Raw genomic sequence first — 17,714 nt, 5'->3', positions numbered from 1 at the left:
TGAGAATCTTGAAGTGATCGAGTTAGTTTTAGGTTGGGCACAAACCCAACCTGGATCGACCCGTGGACAACCCTAATTATGAGTGGCAAATGGAAGTATATTATTATTATTATTATTATTATTATTATTATTATTATTTCTGTTCGAAGCTTTAAATAGAATTTCTAAAGTATTCCTACGTATAATAAGTTCTTATTGCTTTAAAAATTATATATTAGAATTGAAATTTTTGTAAAATTGTTATATATGTTTTTATATATTATTACTAAAAAGAAGTATACACTTACCTAAAAATGATAAAAAAAAGAAAGCATTCAATTACTCTCTCTCTCTCTCTCTCTCTCTCTCTCTCTCTCTCTTTATATATATATATATATATATGATGCAACAGTAATCAACTCAACATGATGTCCAACTTTGATAAAAGGTTTTGACTTTGAAAAAATACTATGTTTATAATATTTTAACAACAAATTTTAAGTGACAAATTATTACTAATGGACAAAAATGTGTTTTCAATTATGGATTTAAATTAGAACTAATAACAACTTTTACTTATGATTTGTTGTAAAAATATTGTAGACTTAGCATATATGTCATGGTTTTAAAAACCGGACTGGATTGGACTAGTCGGTCTACCCGATTCAACCAAGAATTGAACACCAATTTGGTTAAAAAAAATCCCTAAACTGGTCAAAAACCTAATTAAATCGAAAATCGGAGGCAAAACCGATTTTTGTTCCGATTTGATTTTTTAAACCATGATGTATGAACTCCTTTCCTACTTACAAATTCTGACAAATAAATTACCGATTAGCAAAGAATAAATAAGTTACTTACTTGAAGACGTGGCATGATATAAGGATTTTGACAGACCTCACCCAATCACTGCATCTAAAATATGGCATTTTAACGAGGAGCTGAGGTGTAAGTCGCTGATTGGTGAACACACGTAGCTCGACCCAGCAGAAAAACCAGAGTGAGGTTTCCGTCTTCTCTCTCCTCTTCGATTTGGAGTCCCTTATTAGTGTGTGTGTGTGTGTCTGTGTCTGTGTGTAATTCATTGATTCAAAGCACAGAGAGAGAGAGAGAGAGAGAGAGAGATAGCGAACGAGAATGAGAAAGAATAGCAGAGCCGTGGTCATATCTGTGTTTATTTTCATCGCATTCAATCTCTGTGAAGCACTGTACGGACCCTCTTCTCCAGTTCTTCAGTTAAACCCCTCCAACTTCAAGTCCAAGGTTTTTCCTTTTTCTTTTTCTTTTTAAAAAAAAAAAAAAAATTTAAATACTATTTTTCTTTGTAAAATTTCTTCACATTTCGCGAACATGTGAAATCGGCATCGTTTCTGCTGAAAGATCACTATCCGAAACTCTTAGCTCGGGAATATATATATATATATATATATATATATATGTGTTGGAATGTGTCGAATTAATTCTTAATTCGTATTTGCTTGTCATAATTTTCGATCTGATTTTACAGTGTCATAGTGCAGATGTTATTGTTGTTGTCGTTGTTGTTTTCATTGTTGTTCCACTTTTTTTTTTTTTTTTTGGTCTAAAAGAATTACTTTTTGGGTGATGAGATTTTGGTTTACTATAGCTGGGTTTGGAAATAGTGATTAGTGTTGGGAGTCTAATAGATAAACAATTTCTTTTAAGGAAAAATATGATTTGGTTTGTTTGTGGATTCCATCTCCATGTGAGGAGTCATGTGTACCCTTAATTGTATAATATGTTAAACTTTTTTAAATCGGTTTGTCTGGAAATGGATCATGTAATGTTCATTCATGTCTTCCATGTTGTTTACTATATAAATTCTTCTCTTTGGGGCGTTTCCTGAATACATGTGGCCGACCTTGACTAATTTGATCCATTTCCAAAGGCTTTGTTGTCGGTGGTGGTGGGTCTCTATAAGTTTTTTTAAATAGTTTTCTCACTATCATCTTTTTGACAATTTAAACATATGAATTCAATATTATTTTTTTACGTGAATGGTATAAAACATAATGATTTTTCTTTGTTTGGGGTGCTTCCATTTTTGAATTTTGAAAAACACCTCAATGCATTAAGCAAGCTCTGAAAGACTAAATAGAGTTTAAATCACATCCAATTATGATTTTCTAAGCAATGTCTTGGGAACATGACAGGTTCTGAACTCCAATGGAGTGGTACTGGTTGAGTTCTTTGCACCATGGTGTGGGCACTGTAAGGCTCTAACACCTACATGGGAGAAGGCAGCTACTGTCTTGAAAGGTGTTGCCACTGTGGCAGCGCTCGATGCTGATGCACACCAGTCCCTAGCTCAGGTTTGGAATTCTTTTCATGACAATAATCTGTTCCGAATACCACATAATTAGAGTTAATAATAGATTTGCAGATATAGTTTGCTGACTGCTGGTATTTTAATTGATGGCAAATTACTTAACTGGAAAAGTGATAAAAATGGTAGTGAAATATTGCCAAAAGCCTTGTAACTCAACTGGTTGGCATCTCCTGGTGTTTTCAAAAGAGACATCTAGGGTTCAAATCCCCCATTTCCCCAACTATCAAATTATAAATAAATAAATAAATAAAATTGGTAGTGAAATATTTACTGATATAAAGAAGGAATCTGTGTTCATGTTTCATCAAAATTTAAAGATGAGAAGGGTCACATGTTTTTTTCACAAAGATATTAGTGCTTGATCTGAAGTAATTGTGACCTATGGCATTCTATCGCTCACTCAAAATTAACCAGAGTCTGTTTGGGTATGCATGTGATTGCTTTGTAGGAATATGGGATCAAAGGATTTCCTACCATAAAGGTGTTTGCACCTGGGAAGCCTCCTGTAGATTATCAAGGAGCTAGAGATGTCAAACCCATTGCAGAATTTGCACTTAAACAGGTTTGTTGTGATTTTCAGCCCTTTCTTTAAATTTATTAAGAGAATTTATAGACTTTCCTAATTTCCTTCCTCCTTTCGTGTAAAATCCTTTGGATAAAAATGTAGCAATTTAATGTTATTAGTAAATGATGAAAAGGGTTAAATTTGGCTATGTGTGTACTAGAATCGGAAACTGGACTGAAATATAGTATGACATGGCTTGTTTTGAGTCTAAAGAAGACAATGTTTAGCACATTTATGAAGTTACAAACAGTGGCTAAAATTAGTGGGCTGCACGCTAATGTGCTGCTGCATTGATTCTACCTAAGTTTGGTTGGTTTTAGTGACCACAAAATGTTACATCTCACATTAGATGTGCCCTTTAATTTTGCTGATTTGGGCCTGATGTCATCTTCTAGAGGGTCAAGCAGGTACTTTACAAGATAGACTACTTTAGCTGTTATCTCCCCCAAAAGAAGTACTTCATTCACCGTTCCTTTTTATTTTAACATGAGAGAGAGAGAGAGAGAGAGAGAGAGGGGGGGGGGGTGTGGAACCTGCTGACAAAATACTCACACTTCAGTTTTACGTTTGAAGGTATGGGTATTTGGTTGTTCAAAATGAAATGTCTCAGTACTGAGTGGAGATATCTTTTGTGTGTGTGTGTGTGTGTGTGTATATATTTAGTTATTCACTTGTTTATGAGATATTTAGGATCATCTATCTCACTTGAGCCGGTACTTAAGAGTTTGTGCAACTTGCATTATGTGTTATATTCTAATGGTCTGTTTGGGATTCACTTATTTTACTGAAAGTACTGTAGATAAAGGTAAAAATTAGTTGAAATAGTATAGTGGGACGTATGAATAGTACTAAAAAGTGCAGTGGGGCCCATGAATAGTAGCAAAAATAAGATGGCCAAATTAATCATGCCAAATGGACACTAAGCGTGTGGTCTTTTACAGGTAAAGGCACTTCTAAAGGAACGATTAGATGGAAAAGCAACCGGAGGATCAAATGGAAAATCTGAACCTAGTGCTTCAGTAGAACTGAATTCCAGCAATTTTGATGAGCTGGTGCTTAAAAGTAAAGAACTTTGGATTGTGGAGTTCTTTGCACCGTGGTAAGTGGTTTTGTCAGAATATCTTTTTGAGTCTATTTAGATTTATGGTCTAGCACATTGTCAGCATAAATTAAATGTAATATAGTGGGCCTGGCCATACCTAAATTACTTTCATATTTGTAGTTTTTGGTGATGATTCTTGTCCAATTTTCTTCTTTAAAAGGTGTGGACACTGTAAAAAATTGGCTCCTGAGTGGAAGAAGGCTGCTGGTAACTTAAAGGGGAAGGTGAAGCTGGGTCATGTTGACTGTGATGCAGAAAAGGTAAAACATTGGTCTGGAATGGGAAATAATGCACAGTTTTTAAATTCATTTATTAACATATTCCTCAAGGTGTGGAGATGTTCTTCATAGTCTTCGGGCCTATTTGGATTGAGGGGGAGGGAGGAAGAGTGAAGGGGAGTAGAGTTGGCTGAAAATTGGCTAATTTTGACCAATTCTACTCTACTCTCCCTCTTTCTCCCTTAGACCAATTTTTACTCTAATCTCTCTCTTTCTCCCTCAATCCAAACGGACCATTAGTTTTAAGTTGAAAGGTAAAGGTTGTTACTAGTAGTGTAGATATTGTGCCACAAAGGTCTACTCTTCCACCTAATTGGTTAATATAATATGCCTTTCAAAGTAAATATCTCGTCTACATCATTTGTACTTGTAGTTCTGATGTTTAATTCTTATGGACTGCAGCAAATCACAATGGTTTCTTCTCCACTTATCTTTGTTTATAGCTCTATTTAGCTTTTTTTTTTTTTTAATGTGAGTGAAACACATTGTTTATGCACAGTTAATTCATTATTTTAGAGGTCTGCAAGTTCTCTAATTTTTTTTTTAATGATTGTTTTCACATAGCACACTGGTACTTCAAAACCTTGGATGGGAGATTCATGAAGTATATGTATTGGATTCATCATTTTGTTTCTTAAATCATATGGTTCTAATAGGTTGGCTTTACCAGTCTTTAATGAGCAGGTTCAATGTTCAAGGATTTCCAACCATCTTAGTATTTGGTGCTGACAAAGATAGCCCAATCCCCTATGAGGGTGCAAGAAGTGCCTCAGCAATTGAATCATTTGCTTTAGAGCAGCTGGAAACAAATATTGCACCTCCTGAAGTGACTGAGCTGACAGGCCCGGTAAGCCCCTTGCTTTACTTCCAAAACTTCTTATGGAACCATAATGTGAGTGCATTAATTTTATTCAAGTTCTCCATATAGGATGCCATGGAAGAGAAATGTGGGTCAGTCGCTATCTGTTTTGTATCTTTCCTCCCTGACATTCTGGATTCCAAGGCAGAAGGGAGGAACAAGTACATCCAGCAGTTATTATCAGTTGCAGAGAAGTTCAAAAGGAATTCATACAGGTATCTTGGAGTTCTTACCATTCTGATTTACTCTTTCTTTTACCCCAAATGTCATTTTTTATTCTATTCCTCTCTGAGTTAGGTTCTTAAGATTTTTTTGCTGGCAATCCAATTTTATTTATGCATCAACTACTTTATTGAATTCAAATTATTCTGAGACACTTTTTTGGCTTAATGGTTGAAGATATCATACTGAAATTAAATTTTCCTGTATCTTACAGCTATGTCTGGGTGGCAGCTGGGAAGCAGCCGGATCTTGAGAAGCGTGTAGGTGTTGGTGGGTATGGGTATCCTGCCTTGGTAGCATTGAATGTGAAGAAAGGTGCATTTGCGCCACTTAAGAGCGCATTTGAGCTTGACCATATTATGTAAGTTCTGTTGTGCTTTACCTCAAATACTAATATAGATATGGACAGGAGAATGAATATAGTGTTTGGTTTCGCAGAGAATTTGTGAGGGAAGCTGGGCTTGGAGGAAAGGGCAATTTGCCTCTGGATGGCACTCCCGAGATTGTGAAGACAGAACCATGGGATGGTAAAGATGGGGAGATCATTGAAGAGGATGAATTCTCTCTTGAAGAACTCATGGGGGAAGATGCTGCAAGCAAGGATGAGTTATGATCACCTTGAAGCAGAATATTAGAAAACGAGAATCAGATTTCAGTCTAAGAACGATTTTGATGCAAAAAACAATGTTTTTGTGCCATGAGACATTTTATAGTTACTATTAAATGACTTATTTCCCATAGTGAACGTGCTCTAATTTCTAATGACTTATTATGAGGAATGTTCTCCAATTCTTTCCTTGCCTGTTTTTGGTAGTCCAGAGGTTTGAAGTACGATCACCATCTAAAGGTTTATTATTGAGGAGCATCATGTCATGGAAAAAAAAATATATATATATATATATATATATATATATTTTTAATTCTCATTTCCATATTCTTCAAACGTATTTTACAATTTTTTGAACTGAATGAAACATGCATGTTCCGTGTCTTAAGAATTAGATCTTATCATATTACATGCAAGTTCTTCAAACACAATTTGTGGGATTTTTTTTTTTCTTTTTTTCTTTCAAAATAATATCAATTTGCAAACAATTTCGTTAGTTAGCACGTTTTCATAACTATTTAGCAAACTAATATCTCAAGTGCAATAGACTTAATTTTGGAGTGCTAAATCGAGTCCACTGAACTTGATTTCCTTGCGAGCAGCAATACAAATCGAGTTTGTACACCTCGATTTCTCAGCAAACCTGAGGAAATCCAAAGAATCTAGACACAACAACACTCCATCAACAACAACAAACCTAGCGAAATCCAGAGAATTAGAGAGACATGATTTTTCACTTACCTCTCCGTCTCTCACTCCCCTCCAACGAGGGAACAACACTTCGTCAACAAACCCAACGAAATCCAGAGAGAAACATCAACAATCAAGAAACCCAAAGACCCAGAGAGAAACATCAACAACAAGAATCAAGAAACCCACCCAAAGATCCAAAGAGAAACATCAACAAACTCGTCACCACCACCTAGATCCTTCGCCGCTGCCTCTTAGAGCCTTCACTGTCACCGCCTAAGTTTGATTTTTTTTTTTCTTGCCTTCGTAGTTTGGATTTGTTCTTCCCTTCGTAGTTTGGGTTTGTTCTTCGTGGGAAGAACACTGAAAATCGAGCCTTACAAACCCAATTTGTATAGTCCAAAATTGAGTTTTACACACTCGAGATATTAGTTTGCTAAATAGTTTAAAAAATGTGCTAACTAATGAAATTTTTTTGAAAATTAGTATTATTTTGATAAAAATCCCAATTTGTGTCTATTTATTTGGCAAAAAGCAATGGTTCTTTTGTCTATTTAGCAAATTTTGCAAATTACCCCTACGAAATGTGCAAGGATGGGTAGCTTTTAGTTTCACTCTTTCCTTATGTATTCATAGCAATATGTAAAGTAGCACCCCTTTCAGTGTACGCGAACTTGAAAGCCCGTATTATTGATTGAGTTGAGTCTTTTGACAAACAAAAAAGGATGGTGAACTCAAACGTGAAATGTTGGTTACTTTGATATATATCAGAGTGAACTTGTACTGTTAAACCTTGGGTAATTATATGTAGCATGTTGGGAACACACTATTCCTCATCTTTATAGGTGAAAAACTTAATTTTATCACCAACTATGAACTAGGGCTTATGAGTTTACAAGGAATTTTTTATTTATTTATTTATTTTTTATCACCAACTAAGAACTAGGGCTTATGAGTTTACAAGGAATTTTTGATTTAGATCTTCTGTATAAGAATATCATTCCATACCTAAATCATATATCATGTATAATGTACCTCATGGACTAAATGTCAAAAAACCTCATGCACAAATAAGTCTAAAAGAATAAAATGCTTTTATTAATCAAAGAATGTCTTACAAATTAGATTTTAGGACACTATTAACAAAATGATCGTGTGAGTGAATCACAGTATAAGAATATGTGAACTTTATGTAGATATTTTTTATGTGTACTAAAACAATTGCTCTAGCGACTAGCGAGATCATTGACAGATTAACAATAATATGCACTAAAACAAGCCAAAATGAATGTTTTCTATTCCTAAAAGTTAGTAATCGTCCTAGCATAATTTTAAAATTTATGTCTCTCTAGAAGTGACCATTCCAATATGTCTTTTTATCTGAGTTCTAGCTAGTTAACTCAATTAGTAAAGTTTTTGATGGTTGAATAAGAAATTTGGGGTTCAATTCCCGCTTACCTCAAAAACTAATTAGTGTCTTGGTCTGATAATAAATGATAAAAAGCACATTTATCAGAAGGGGACACCATAAGTTGAAACTTTATTAAAAAAAAAAAAAAAGTGTCTTTTTATTAGTATCTCTTCATTATTCATTCATATTCTCTTCTTCTTCTTTTTATTTTTTTAATTTTTGCGTACCTTCAATTTCAAAGAAGTTCATAGAATTCTCTATATTTGTTATCTCTAAATTTCTGGCTCAGTTGTATCTTGAAATTTTTCTATATTTTTCTATCAAACACAATTGAGTGGGGACAAATATTATTTTAAAGAAAGCAAATTGTTCAGTTCTAATTTCCCAACAATTTCTTGCTCATAACATTGAAAAATGGTCTGCCTCGTGTAATTTTGATGAACCTGTTACTATCTCATCCTTCCCTAACTAAATTTTTTTCCAATAAGGTGAAGATGGGAAAGGTCCTCCTCTTGTATAATTCTTTCGGTCATTATTAAAACTTCTAATTTATTAGAGAAATAAAAAATGTGTGGATGATCTGAATCCATCTCATAATAGGTTTAGTATGTTTGTTTGTCTAAACAAAAAACAAGAAGATTGTATCAGTAACATAAATTGGCATCCTCTTCACTCTTTCTAGGGTTGTAAATGAATCAAGCTTATTTTGAACAACTTGAGTTCACCTTGGGAAAATAGTTGTTTATGTTAATTTGGTTAGCAAATTAGCCAAGTTTGGGCTTGACTATTAAACGAGTCAAATTCAAACATAACATGTTGTCGAGGTTCAAAATGTTACAAGTGTTAAGATCCAAAGCAAATGGGCCCTCAAAACCAAGGAAGGCCCAATCCGTGAGCCAAGGTTTGGCCCATTAAGAATAGGCAAGAGGGAGTCCAAGCCCATGATAGGGTAAGCCTTGGACCTCAGAGAGGAAAGGAGAAAGTAAGGGAAGTTTGGCCCAGCCCTTTGTAAAAGGGGATCCCTAAGGGCACCTAGGGAGAAGAAAGAAACTGGACTAAGATACCTTGGAACTACTAGAGCCAGGGGGGGATCCTCGGGAAGAGCCAAAGGAGGCCAACCAGGATGTGGATGGCACAAGGAGGCATGCCCTTAGGCACAGAGACCAAAGGGGTCATATCCTATCAGCCACCTATAGCCCAGAAGAAGGCTATGTTGTAGATGGTGGCTTGGGACCAATACTTGATAGGAAGAACCAGAACATCGGGCAGAGCAGGAAAGGGTGAACCATGAAGGAAGGTGGCTGGGAGCCTTTCAACATGTCAAGAAGGAATACACCTATTTGAAGGAAAGGAACAAAGGGTGAGGCAACCAAAAAGGCTCTGAAAAGTCTTTTCAGAAGCTTTGGGAGAAGGATTGGAAGCCTTGACCTAGGAAAGGCATTTGAACTTGCCCCATTAGGATCTCCCAAAAGATGAAGGTTAGCTGGGAAATTTTGGGAGATAAACCTCAAAAGAAGGATACAATTAAGAAATAAGGAAAGGACCAACCACCAATGTTGCCGACACAACATTAGTTTTGGTACTCAGGGCAGCAAAAGGAGGGAAACAATGGCATGCCAAAAACCCTTGAATGGTACTATAAAAGGAAGATAAAGGCATCAACAAAAGGCATTCAACAGCTATTAATCAAAGTATAAAAAGAGCATCAGAGAGATTCACTAAGCTTCAGAATAATAGAGAGAAAAGTGCTTGAGAATACACCCGAATTCAAACCTCACAAGTCTGTGACTTTTGAACTTATTTGAACCTCGTGGCATATCCTAGTGAGAAATAGGGTCCAATGTACTTAAAAACTTAATATAATGAACTATCGCTCTGTTTTCTGAGGATCCCTAACGTTCTTGCTCGCATTTTTCTTGATAATTTCTTTACTATTCCTCAGCCACTTATTTTACAATATATATGTGTGCATGTATGAATGTATATGTGTTGTACGGTCTATGTTTTGTGCACAAATTGGTTCATAATCAGCCCAACATAGCTGTAGTGAACCAAGCCCAGTCCACCAACCACCAACCATCAAACATTATGTCTTTGGAGGCCCAGGATCCTTATCATCATTTGGGCCTGGGTACTGTCCAAAATAGGAACCCACAAATATTTATAAAAAAACTCAAGAATGAGGCTTGATTTAATTATATAAAATATCATATATTTATATATATACTTGTCTAAAAGTATACTTATAAAAAATTGAAATTTGATTATATAAGTTTGTAAGTAGGTTCAAATGATATCAAATTATTATTTGTAATTTATTGTTGTAAGGACTCAATTTGTAACGATCCCAAATTAGTATTGGGTTTGAACGTTAAAGGCCCAAACAATAAAATTTGTAGAGCGTGGATGTCAAAGAATTAGGTTAACTCTAAAAGAAAAACGATTAAACCTCGCGTTTATAGATGGATTAGCACTGATATAACGATCAATTTCTCCCTGAAACAAGTTCAGTTCTTTAGTTCATAAGGATTTCTTCTAAGTCCTCTTTGTTCAGAAGTTCCGATCCTCCTTTCTCAATGCATTCTTCCATGTTATATACTGTCCTCTTGGTGTCATCTTCACCACACACGTGTAGGTTGGGTTCGGGGGATCCCTTCCTATCACATCCAACACCTTCTGGAACCTCTAACCAGCAGCTGTAAGGCTGCCTCATCACTGTTCAGGTATCACCTCTACATTAATGCGGCCAAAGAGTTGGTTGAGAGGCAATTAATGCGAAAGCAGTTGTTGTTAAAGATATTTGTTTACCTTTTCTTTCTTATCCTTGGTCCCATGTCCCATTTTTAGTGGTAACGTAGCTCTGAAGTATGTTTGTAACAATGTGGCGGTCAGGTCGTCCTCGGACTCATATTGCCGAGAAGGATTTTGTCCTCGGACGAATATTGAACTCACCTTACGTGATATCTACTCTTCCTTTCGTTTGGTTACCCTTATAACTTGATATGGGCCTCCTCGGATAGTTTTAGGTCCTCGGATGGGTCACAGGCCCAATTAACACGACTTTAATAATTTATTGATTAACCGGCCCCCACAATTGTTGATATAAATAGATCCCTCAAAGTAAAAATTAATGGATTTGTAAATAGATAAAAATTTTAGTCATGATTTTATTATATATAGGAAAAGAATAAATTTATCAAGTAGCTTGTAAACAAGTTTGAACTTTTTCAACAAGAAAATGAATCAAACTTGAATATGAAATTTTGTTTGGTGATGAGCTTGGCTTAGCTTGTGTTCAAAATAAAATTAAATAAATATGCATGAACTTTTAATATCAAGCTCAACTCACTCTCTATTTTTTGTTTCTAAGCATAGACGCAAAAGTTCCAATATCAAGCATTGAGAGAATAAAAGTATAGTTGAAAAAAAAAAATACAATAGGTTCCAATTTACACGTGCAAAATGATAAAGTATTTTGTGTAGGAGCGGAACCAGGAATTTTTATTTGGGGGGCCAAGATTAAATTATCATATTTTATTTATATATGTATTTCTTGACCCACTCATCATTGCAATAATGAATTTTAAACATCAATTTCAAGATTTGCTTCTTCAAATGCCACAAAAACAATTTTTTTTTAGTTTTGACATGTTTATGAGATCTTTCAGATAAGATTAGTGGTACCATATATTGGACTATCAAGATTTATGTTGTAATATAGCACTTAATGTGTTCATCATACCAAATCCTACTTGTATCTTGTTGTTTGAGTATGTTAATATGAAATACTAGATAAAAATAAAGAACATCAATTGGCTTGATATTTAAAAAGAAAAAAAAAACCATAACCCATAAGATAAATAAAAAGAAATTGAAGTAAAATATAAATAAATAAATAAAAGGAGAAGAAAAAATTTTTACTCTTAAGATTTTTAAATCATTTCTCCTTAACTTTAAACAAGAAAACTCTTTCTTAGGAAAGAGTGAGGAGCTTAATGAGAATATGACTATTTGGGAGAATGAGAGCACTACATAAAGCAATAGAGAGATTGAAGAGAGTTAGTGCGAGACTGTGAGGACACTTGCATTGAGTGATGAGGTCATTTGGAAGGTGACTGGACATTTAGGCTTCCATCTCATCAAAATTTGCATTTATGTAAAACATTTAGTTCACTAAATGTGTCATAGACATTAAAAGTATTTTTTTTATGATTTTTTATATAAAAAAGTTATATATATATATATATATATATATGTGGAGATCTCATATGGAAGAGCATGAAGTTCTACCAAGTGGAACATTCCTTGAGACTCCCTCATTTAGGCTTCCACCTCATCAAAGTTTACATTTATGTAAAACTTTTAGTTCATTAAATGTCTCAATGGAGTAAATACACAATAAAAGTATTTTATATGATTTTTTAATAAAAAAATATATATATATATATATAAGAAAGCGAAAACCTCTTGTAGGAGACCATGCGGTTTTGTCTTGTGACACTTTACTAGAGTAATTTTTCATTTAGCTTTCCATCTCAACTTCTTTACATATTTTGGATTATAATAAAATCTTATTAATAGAATATTACTATTTTCACTGAGTGTTTAATCTACTACTATTATACTTCAATAACATAAGCGTCACATCATAAATTTGGATGGCATTTCCATAAGCCAACTAAACATTAACTTGAAATTACAAATTTTTACTAACTCCATGCCAATGAAGAAACAAAAATTATGATTAAAATTTCAGTAAAAAAAATAAAAGAAAAAGATTAAACAAACAATCAACTTATTATACTACATTTTTTTGAGAAGATATTACACCACACAATAACTAATTTCTAATTTATATAACATTTTCTCTATAGTCTAAATTCTTCATCCCCTTAATTTTGTATTACATCATTAATTTAACAAAAACCTTTTCACATTATCGCAACATTATTTCACGTTATTACTTTAAAATATTTTGAACATTCTTTATAAGCTTTTCATTATTCGCGCATCACGCGTGGCCATTGCTAATTGATATAAGTTGTGGGCTGGAGAGATGGAGAAAGACTATTAAAAAGGTGAAACTAATTGTAAACACCGCATTTTGTACCCTTTACGACTCAGGCCCCCGTTCCCCAATGATGCTGAATTCTACGACCTAAGATTGATTTAGGGCCCAATCGAAAGTTAAATTAACCTGAGAAGTGTTAAAATAAAAAATATAACTTTTAATGAGCAAATAAATCAATTTTTGAAAAATAAGACCCAAGGAAACCCTTGCTATGCGCATGCATGAATCAGCCTGCGCACGCAGCTTTCTGCATGTGTACGCAGGCCCGATCTTGCGCACACATAGCGATTTCCAGAAAATTATACAAGACATGTTTTCTGCATTTATGTTGAGGTTTGGAACGAATCCCATATCGTCTAGGAATCGTTCCAAACCCCCTTTTTTTTTTTACACTATAAAAGCCTTATATGGTATATTTTCAAAACACACAGAGAGATCTCATGGGAAAATATTAAGATTCACTAGAAATAGTGAATCAAAATGGGAGTTTTTCACAAAATACCCTTAAGTCAATTTTCTTTTGATTAGGGCCTTTTCTGGCCTTGATCTTTGAGTTTAATATTACTAATTACTCTCTTATTGGTTTATGAATAGATTTGACTAAGAGGAACAGTCAAAAATCAAGCTTGAAGGCTTTTCTTTGAGGTATTAGTTCAAACTTTGCTTTTTTCCTTTTCCTTTCTTTTTTATGCTTTAATTCTTTTTGTTTGCTTTATTTTTTTGTTATAACATGCTTTAAAATGTTTATCTAGTCTAGTTTTGCACTTTTGTATGTTTAAAATGCACGTTAGGGTGTTAGTTTTAGTGTTTTAGGCTTGGTTATGTTTTTAAAGCTTTCTGGGCAAGAGCTTGCGTATGCAAAAATTTGCCTGCACATGCAGGCTTGATTATGTGCATGTAGGCTTGTTCTTGCATGTGCAAGCTACTGCCTAGAAACCCTAATTTTTGTTTCATTTGTTTTGCTTCTACTTTCACATGCCTGCTTTGTTTAGCTTCCTTTTCCATGCTTTTATGCTTCCAAAGTCTCTATTTCACATGTTTGTTTGCTTGTTTGCTATCACATGTTAGAATTAGGGTTTATTTTGTGTTTTCCTTGTTTCAATGATATGAACTTTCATTCACATGCTCATGCATAATGCCATTGGTGCTGAGTTGTTGCAAGATTAGTAAAGGCAAGTCATGCATCTGTAATGTACATGCATTTGTGACATGATCTTGTTTAGGTTAGAGGTTATGTTTGTGATCTTGATGCATTTGGATGATAACATGATATGGTTGCTATATCTTTGGTTTGATTTAATGTTACTTGTTGCTGCCTTGAGTATGATATGATGCCATGCTAGATGAATGCTAGGATGATGTGATAAGATGTATGTAATGGTATGTTATGATGTAATATGATGAAGCATGTTTAGATGTATGATGCTAGGGTTTATGTTGATGCTTTGATGCCATGATTAGATGAATGCTAGGTTCTATGATGATATGTTGTGCCATGATTAGATGTATGGTAGGTTTTATTTGCAAGCATGATTGATATATGGTTAGGGATGTTTGATGCCATGTTGATTGTTAGATGTATGGTTAGTGTGTGTGTGTGAGTTAGATACAATGTTGAATATGCCTTTAATAGGGTTAAGACATAAGACACAATGATAGGAAGCTAACCCTAGGGTTGGGCAGTTTTGGATGCCTAACACCTTCCCAAGACCGTACCTTAACTCCGCACCCATATCTTTGGTAGTGAGATCAAAAGATCATTCCTTAAAAGGACGTTATATATATGGTTCTTAGGTCATTGCAAAAACTAAGTGGTGACTCCATTTTCTGTTGTATCCACAGTGGTGGCTCCACTGGGGATAGTGAGTTTAATTCATATGTGTCCTATGTCTTAACCTTAATAAAGGCTTATTCAATATTTGTTTTTCACACATATTCACATGGTTCTTTTGTCACTTAAACTCGGTTGGTGATGAGTGGGAAGATGGAAGGCTCCATTTAAGCCCGTCTTTCAAAATTCATCCCACCAACTCACAATGTATGCCATTACCTATGATGGGTTTTGAGTAAGTTAACAGTTTGCCACCAATCCACAAAGGTCCACTTAAACCCTCGGTTGGAATCATGGCCCACCTAGTTGTGAGTGACCTACTTATCTATCCCTTTAGCCTTAGGGAGCCTACCCACACTTAGAGAGATCCTAGATCCTATCAAAAGAGGATACCCTTTATATATCTCTTGTTTGTTCATCCATATATCTTGCGCTCACCTAATTCTAAAGGACAAATAAAAGATGTAAAAAATGGAAGGATGACTCTAAAGTTATGGCATACCCTAAGACAATTGGGATAAAAGAAAAGAAGTTCTCACATATAAGAGGCTTATCCCCAAATCCAAAGGTATGTTTTAACTTGAAAGGTTCATAAGACCATTGTCTAATTGTTATCATAAGCCCAAATCAAAAAGCCCTTTTGAAAAAGAGGACTTTGGGCCTAAGATAACAAGTATGCTATGGACTTAGCATCCAAGTCCTACAAAGTCAATATGAACTTCCCTAATCTTGGGCCTCTTTTTTGCATGCCTAGGCCCAAAATGATGATAACTTCATGGACCTTGAAAGGAAGGTTACAACATATTCTAGCTGATGGACTACTTCAAAAAAGAGAGAAGATGAATAATGAAATGAAAAAGGAAGAGCCCAAAGGTGATGAATATGTTGTAAGCCCATTTTTGAGACAAATGGTTGAAAATCTCTAAGTACATTCTAATGAAAACCCATGAGAGTAAGGTGAGAGCATTGTTGTAAATGGACCAAAGCCCAATGAAACAAAGGGAAATGTCTATGAAAGGAAAGTGAGGGATTTGTAATTGGGCCTTCATTAAAATGGACTTAAAGATTTTCTAAAAACACCTAAAAACAAAAGGAACCTTTTAATTGGGACATGAACTTAATAAAAATGGGACATCTTGTCAGGCACCATTGCACCACCAAAGTCAAGAAAACACATCTCCACTGCAATTTGGACTTGAGAAAAGATCGGAAGGCGTTTGGTCAAGATTGAGGACACATATCAAGAAGTGTTCCAAGGAGAGGAATCCTCTCAAGCTACAATGGCCGCTCCAATTAGTGATGAAATTGCACAAAAGATATTCAAGGTAATGGAAAAACAAAGTGACACTCTCAAAAAGATGGGGAGTTGCCTCACTAAACTTGAGGAAACCAAATTGAAGAAGCTAAACCCACGTGTAGAGGTTCTCAATGAGGAAGAATAGGAAGATTGGGATGAAAGGGACAAAGCTAATTATGAAAGGAACAAGCAATTTGAAAAACTCACAGTGGAAACCATAGCCATGAGAGAAAGATGGAGAAAATGCAACTAGCCTTTCGCAAGGCCCAAGGGATGGATGATTGTCTCTACAGCATGGGGGGCACAAGCTCCAAGACTCCCATTGCGCTACCTCCAAAGTTCAAGATTTCTGATGCAGAAAAATTTGATGGGACTGGAGATCCAAAGCAACATGTTAGGAGATACCTAAGCATTGTTCAAATAAAGGGGTTGGATGAGAAGCAAACCTTGCATGCTTTTCCTCTCTCACTTATGGGAGGCGCATCAAGATGGCACTATAGTTTGGACCCTAGCAAGACTAAGGTGTGGAATGAACTAGTAGAATTGTTTGTGGATCAATTCATCTTCAATACCATGATTGATGTGACTTTAAGAGACTTGGAGACCACTAATCGAGGAGTAGGGGAAACATTCTCTGAATACATGACAAGATGGAAGGGAAAGGCATCTAGGATGGTTAATAGGCCAATGAGAAAGATCAAATCAACATGATTATCAAGAATTTGCTTTCGGCATATAATAGTAGGCTCTTGTCATTGTCTATTAGTTCTTTTGGAGAGTTGTGTGATTGTGCAACTAGGATAGAGGATGCCATTAACAATAGACAATTGGAGAAGGGTGAGAGAAAACCTCCAATCAAGAAGACATATGGAGAAGGAGCAACTACCTCTAAGGCTCCCAATCTGGTGAATCTAAGTGCCATCATACCTCAACAAACCTTGACTTACTCAACTTTACAAAGAAGGCCCGCCGAGAATTTTCCGACCTAGGAATTTGGAACTTCAATGAGTATTGTCACTTCCATAAGAAATTTAGCAATAAAACCAACAATTATTTCCGCCTCAAACATGAGATACAAGACCTAATAGACAATGGAACCCTCCCAAATCCCAACATCACCACTAAGCCTAACAATAGGAAGAAACTTTTGCCTGATGTTGATACTATATTTTTTCTGCCCTCAATTTGCGTGTCGACCTCGAAAAATCCAAAAATATCATTTTCTCTCCATGGGGCCATGAGGACATCCAGAATGACGTGGTGCAACCCATTCGAACATTGGAGCACCCAAAGTGCCTTTCTCAGCCAAAAATGACCAAAATGCCCCTAGTTAACCCTAGGTTAACCAAAGGTAAAAAAAATGTCAAAATCCTAAAAAAAAAACAACATTTTTCATGGTTTTATATCAAACCCAAGCTCCTCGAAGATTTTCGGCAACTTTGACCAAGTTTG

General features: G+C 35.2%; 1 protein-coding gene across 1 annotated transcript; it reads left to right on the top strand.

Annotated features, from left to right (window-relative positions):
* The first annotated feature begins 963 nt into the window (after nucleotides 1-963).
* Nucleotides 964-6,157, top strand: LOC115957637 (protein disulfide isomerase-like 2-3). The gene is made up of 9 exons (XM_031075930.1): nucleotides 964-1,242; nucleotides 2,154-2,312; nucleotides 2,778-2,891; nucleotides 3,836-3,993; nucleotides 4,157-4,256; nucleotides 4,945-5,121; nucleotides 5,203-5,348; nucleotides 5,570-5,716; nucleotides 5,794-6,157. Exons 1-9 carry the CDS (start codon nucleotides 1,117-1,119, stop codon nucleotides 5,966-5,968), a joined length of 1,302 nt encoding a protein of 433 aa, XP_030931790.1. The 5' UTR covers nucleotides 964-1,116; the 3' UTR covers nucleotides 5,969-6,157.
* The last annotated feature ends 11,557 nt before the right edge of the window (nucleotides 6,158-17,714 follow it).

The sequence above is a fragment of the Quercus lobata genome, chromosome 8, assembly GCF_001633185.2.
Source record: "Quercus lobata isolate SW786 chromosome 8, ValleyOak3.0 Primary Assembly, whole genome shotgun sequence".
Classification (NCBI taxonomy): Eukaryota; Viridiplantae; Streptophyta; class Magnoliopsida; order Fagales; family Fagaceae; genus Quercus; species Quercus lobata.
The sequence above is the reverse complement of the archived record's forward strand: the minus strand, read 5'-3'. Positions and strand labels throughout refer to the sequence as shown.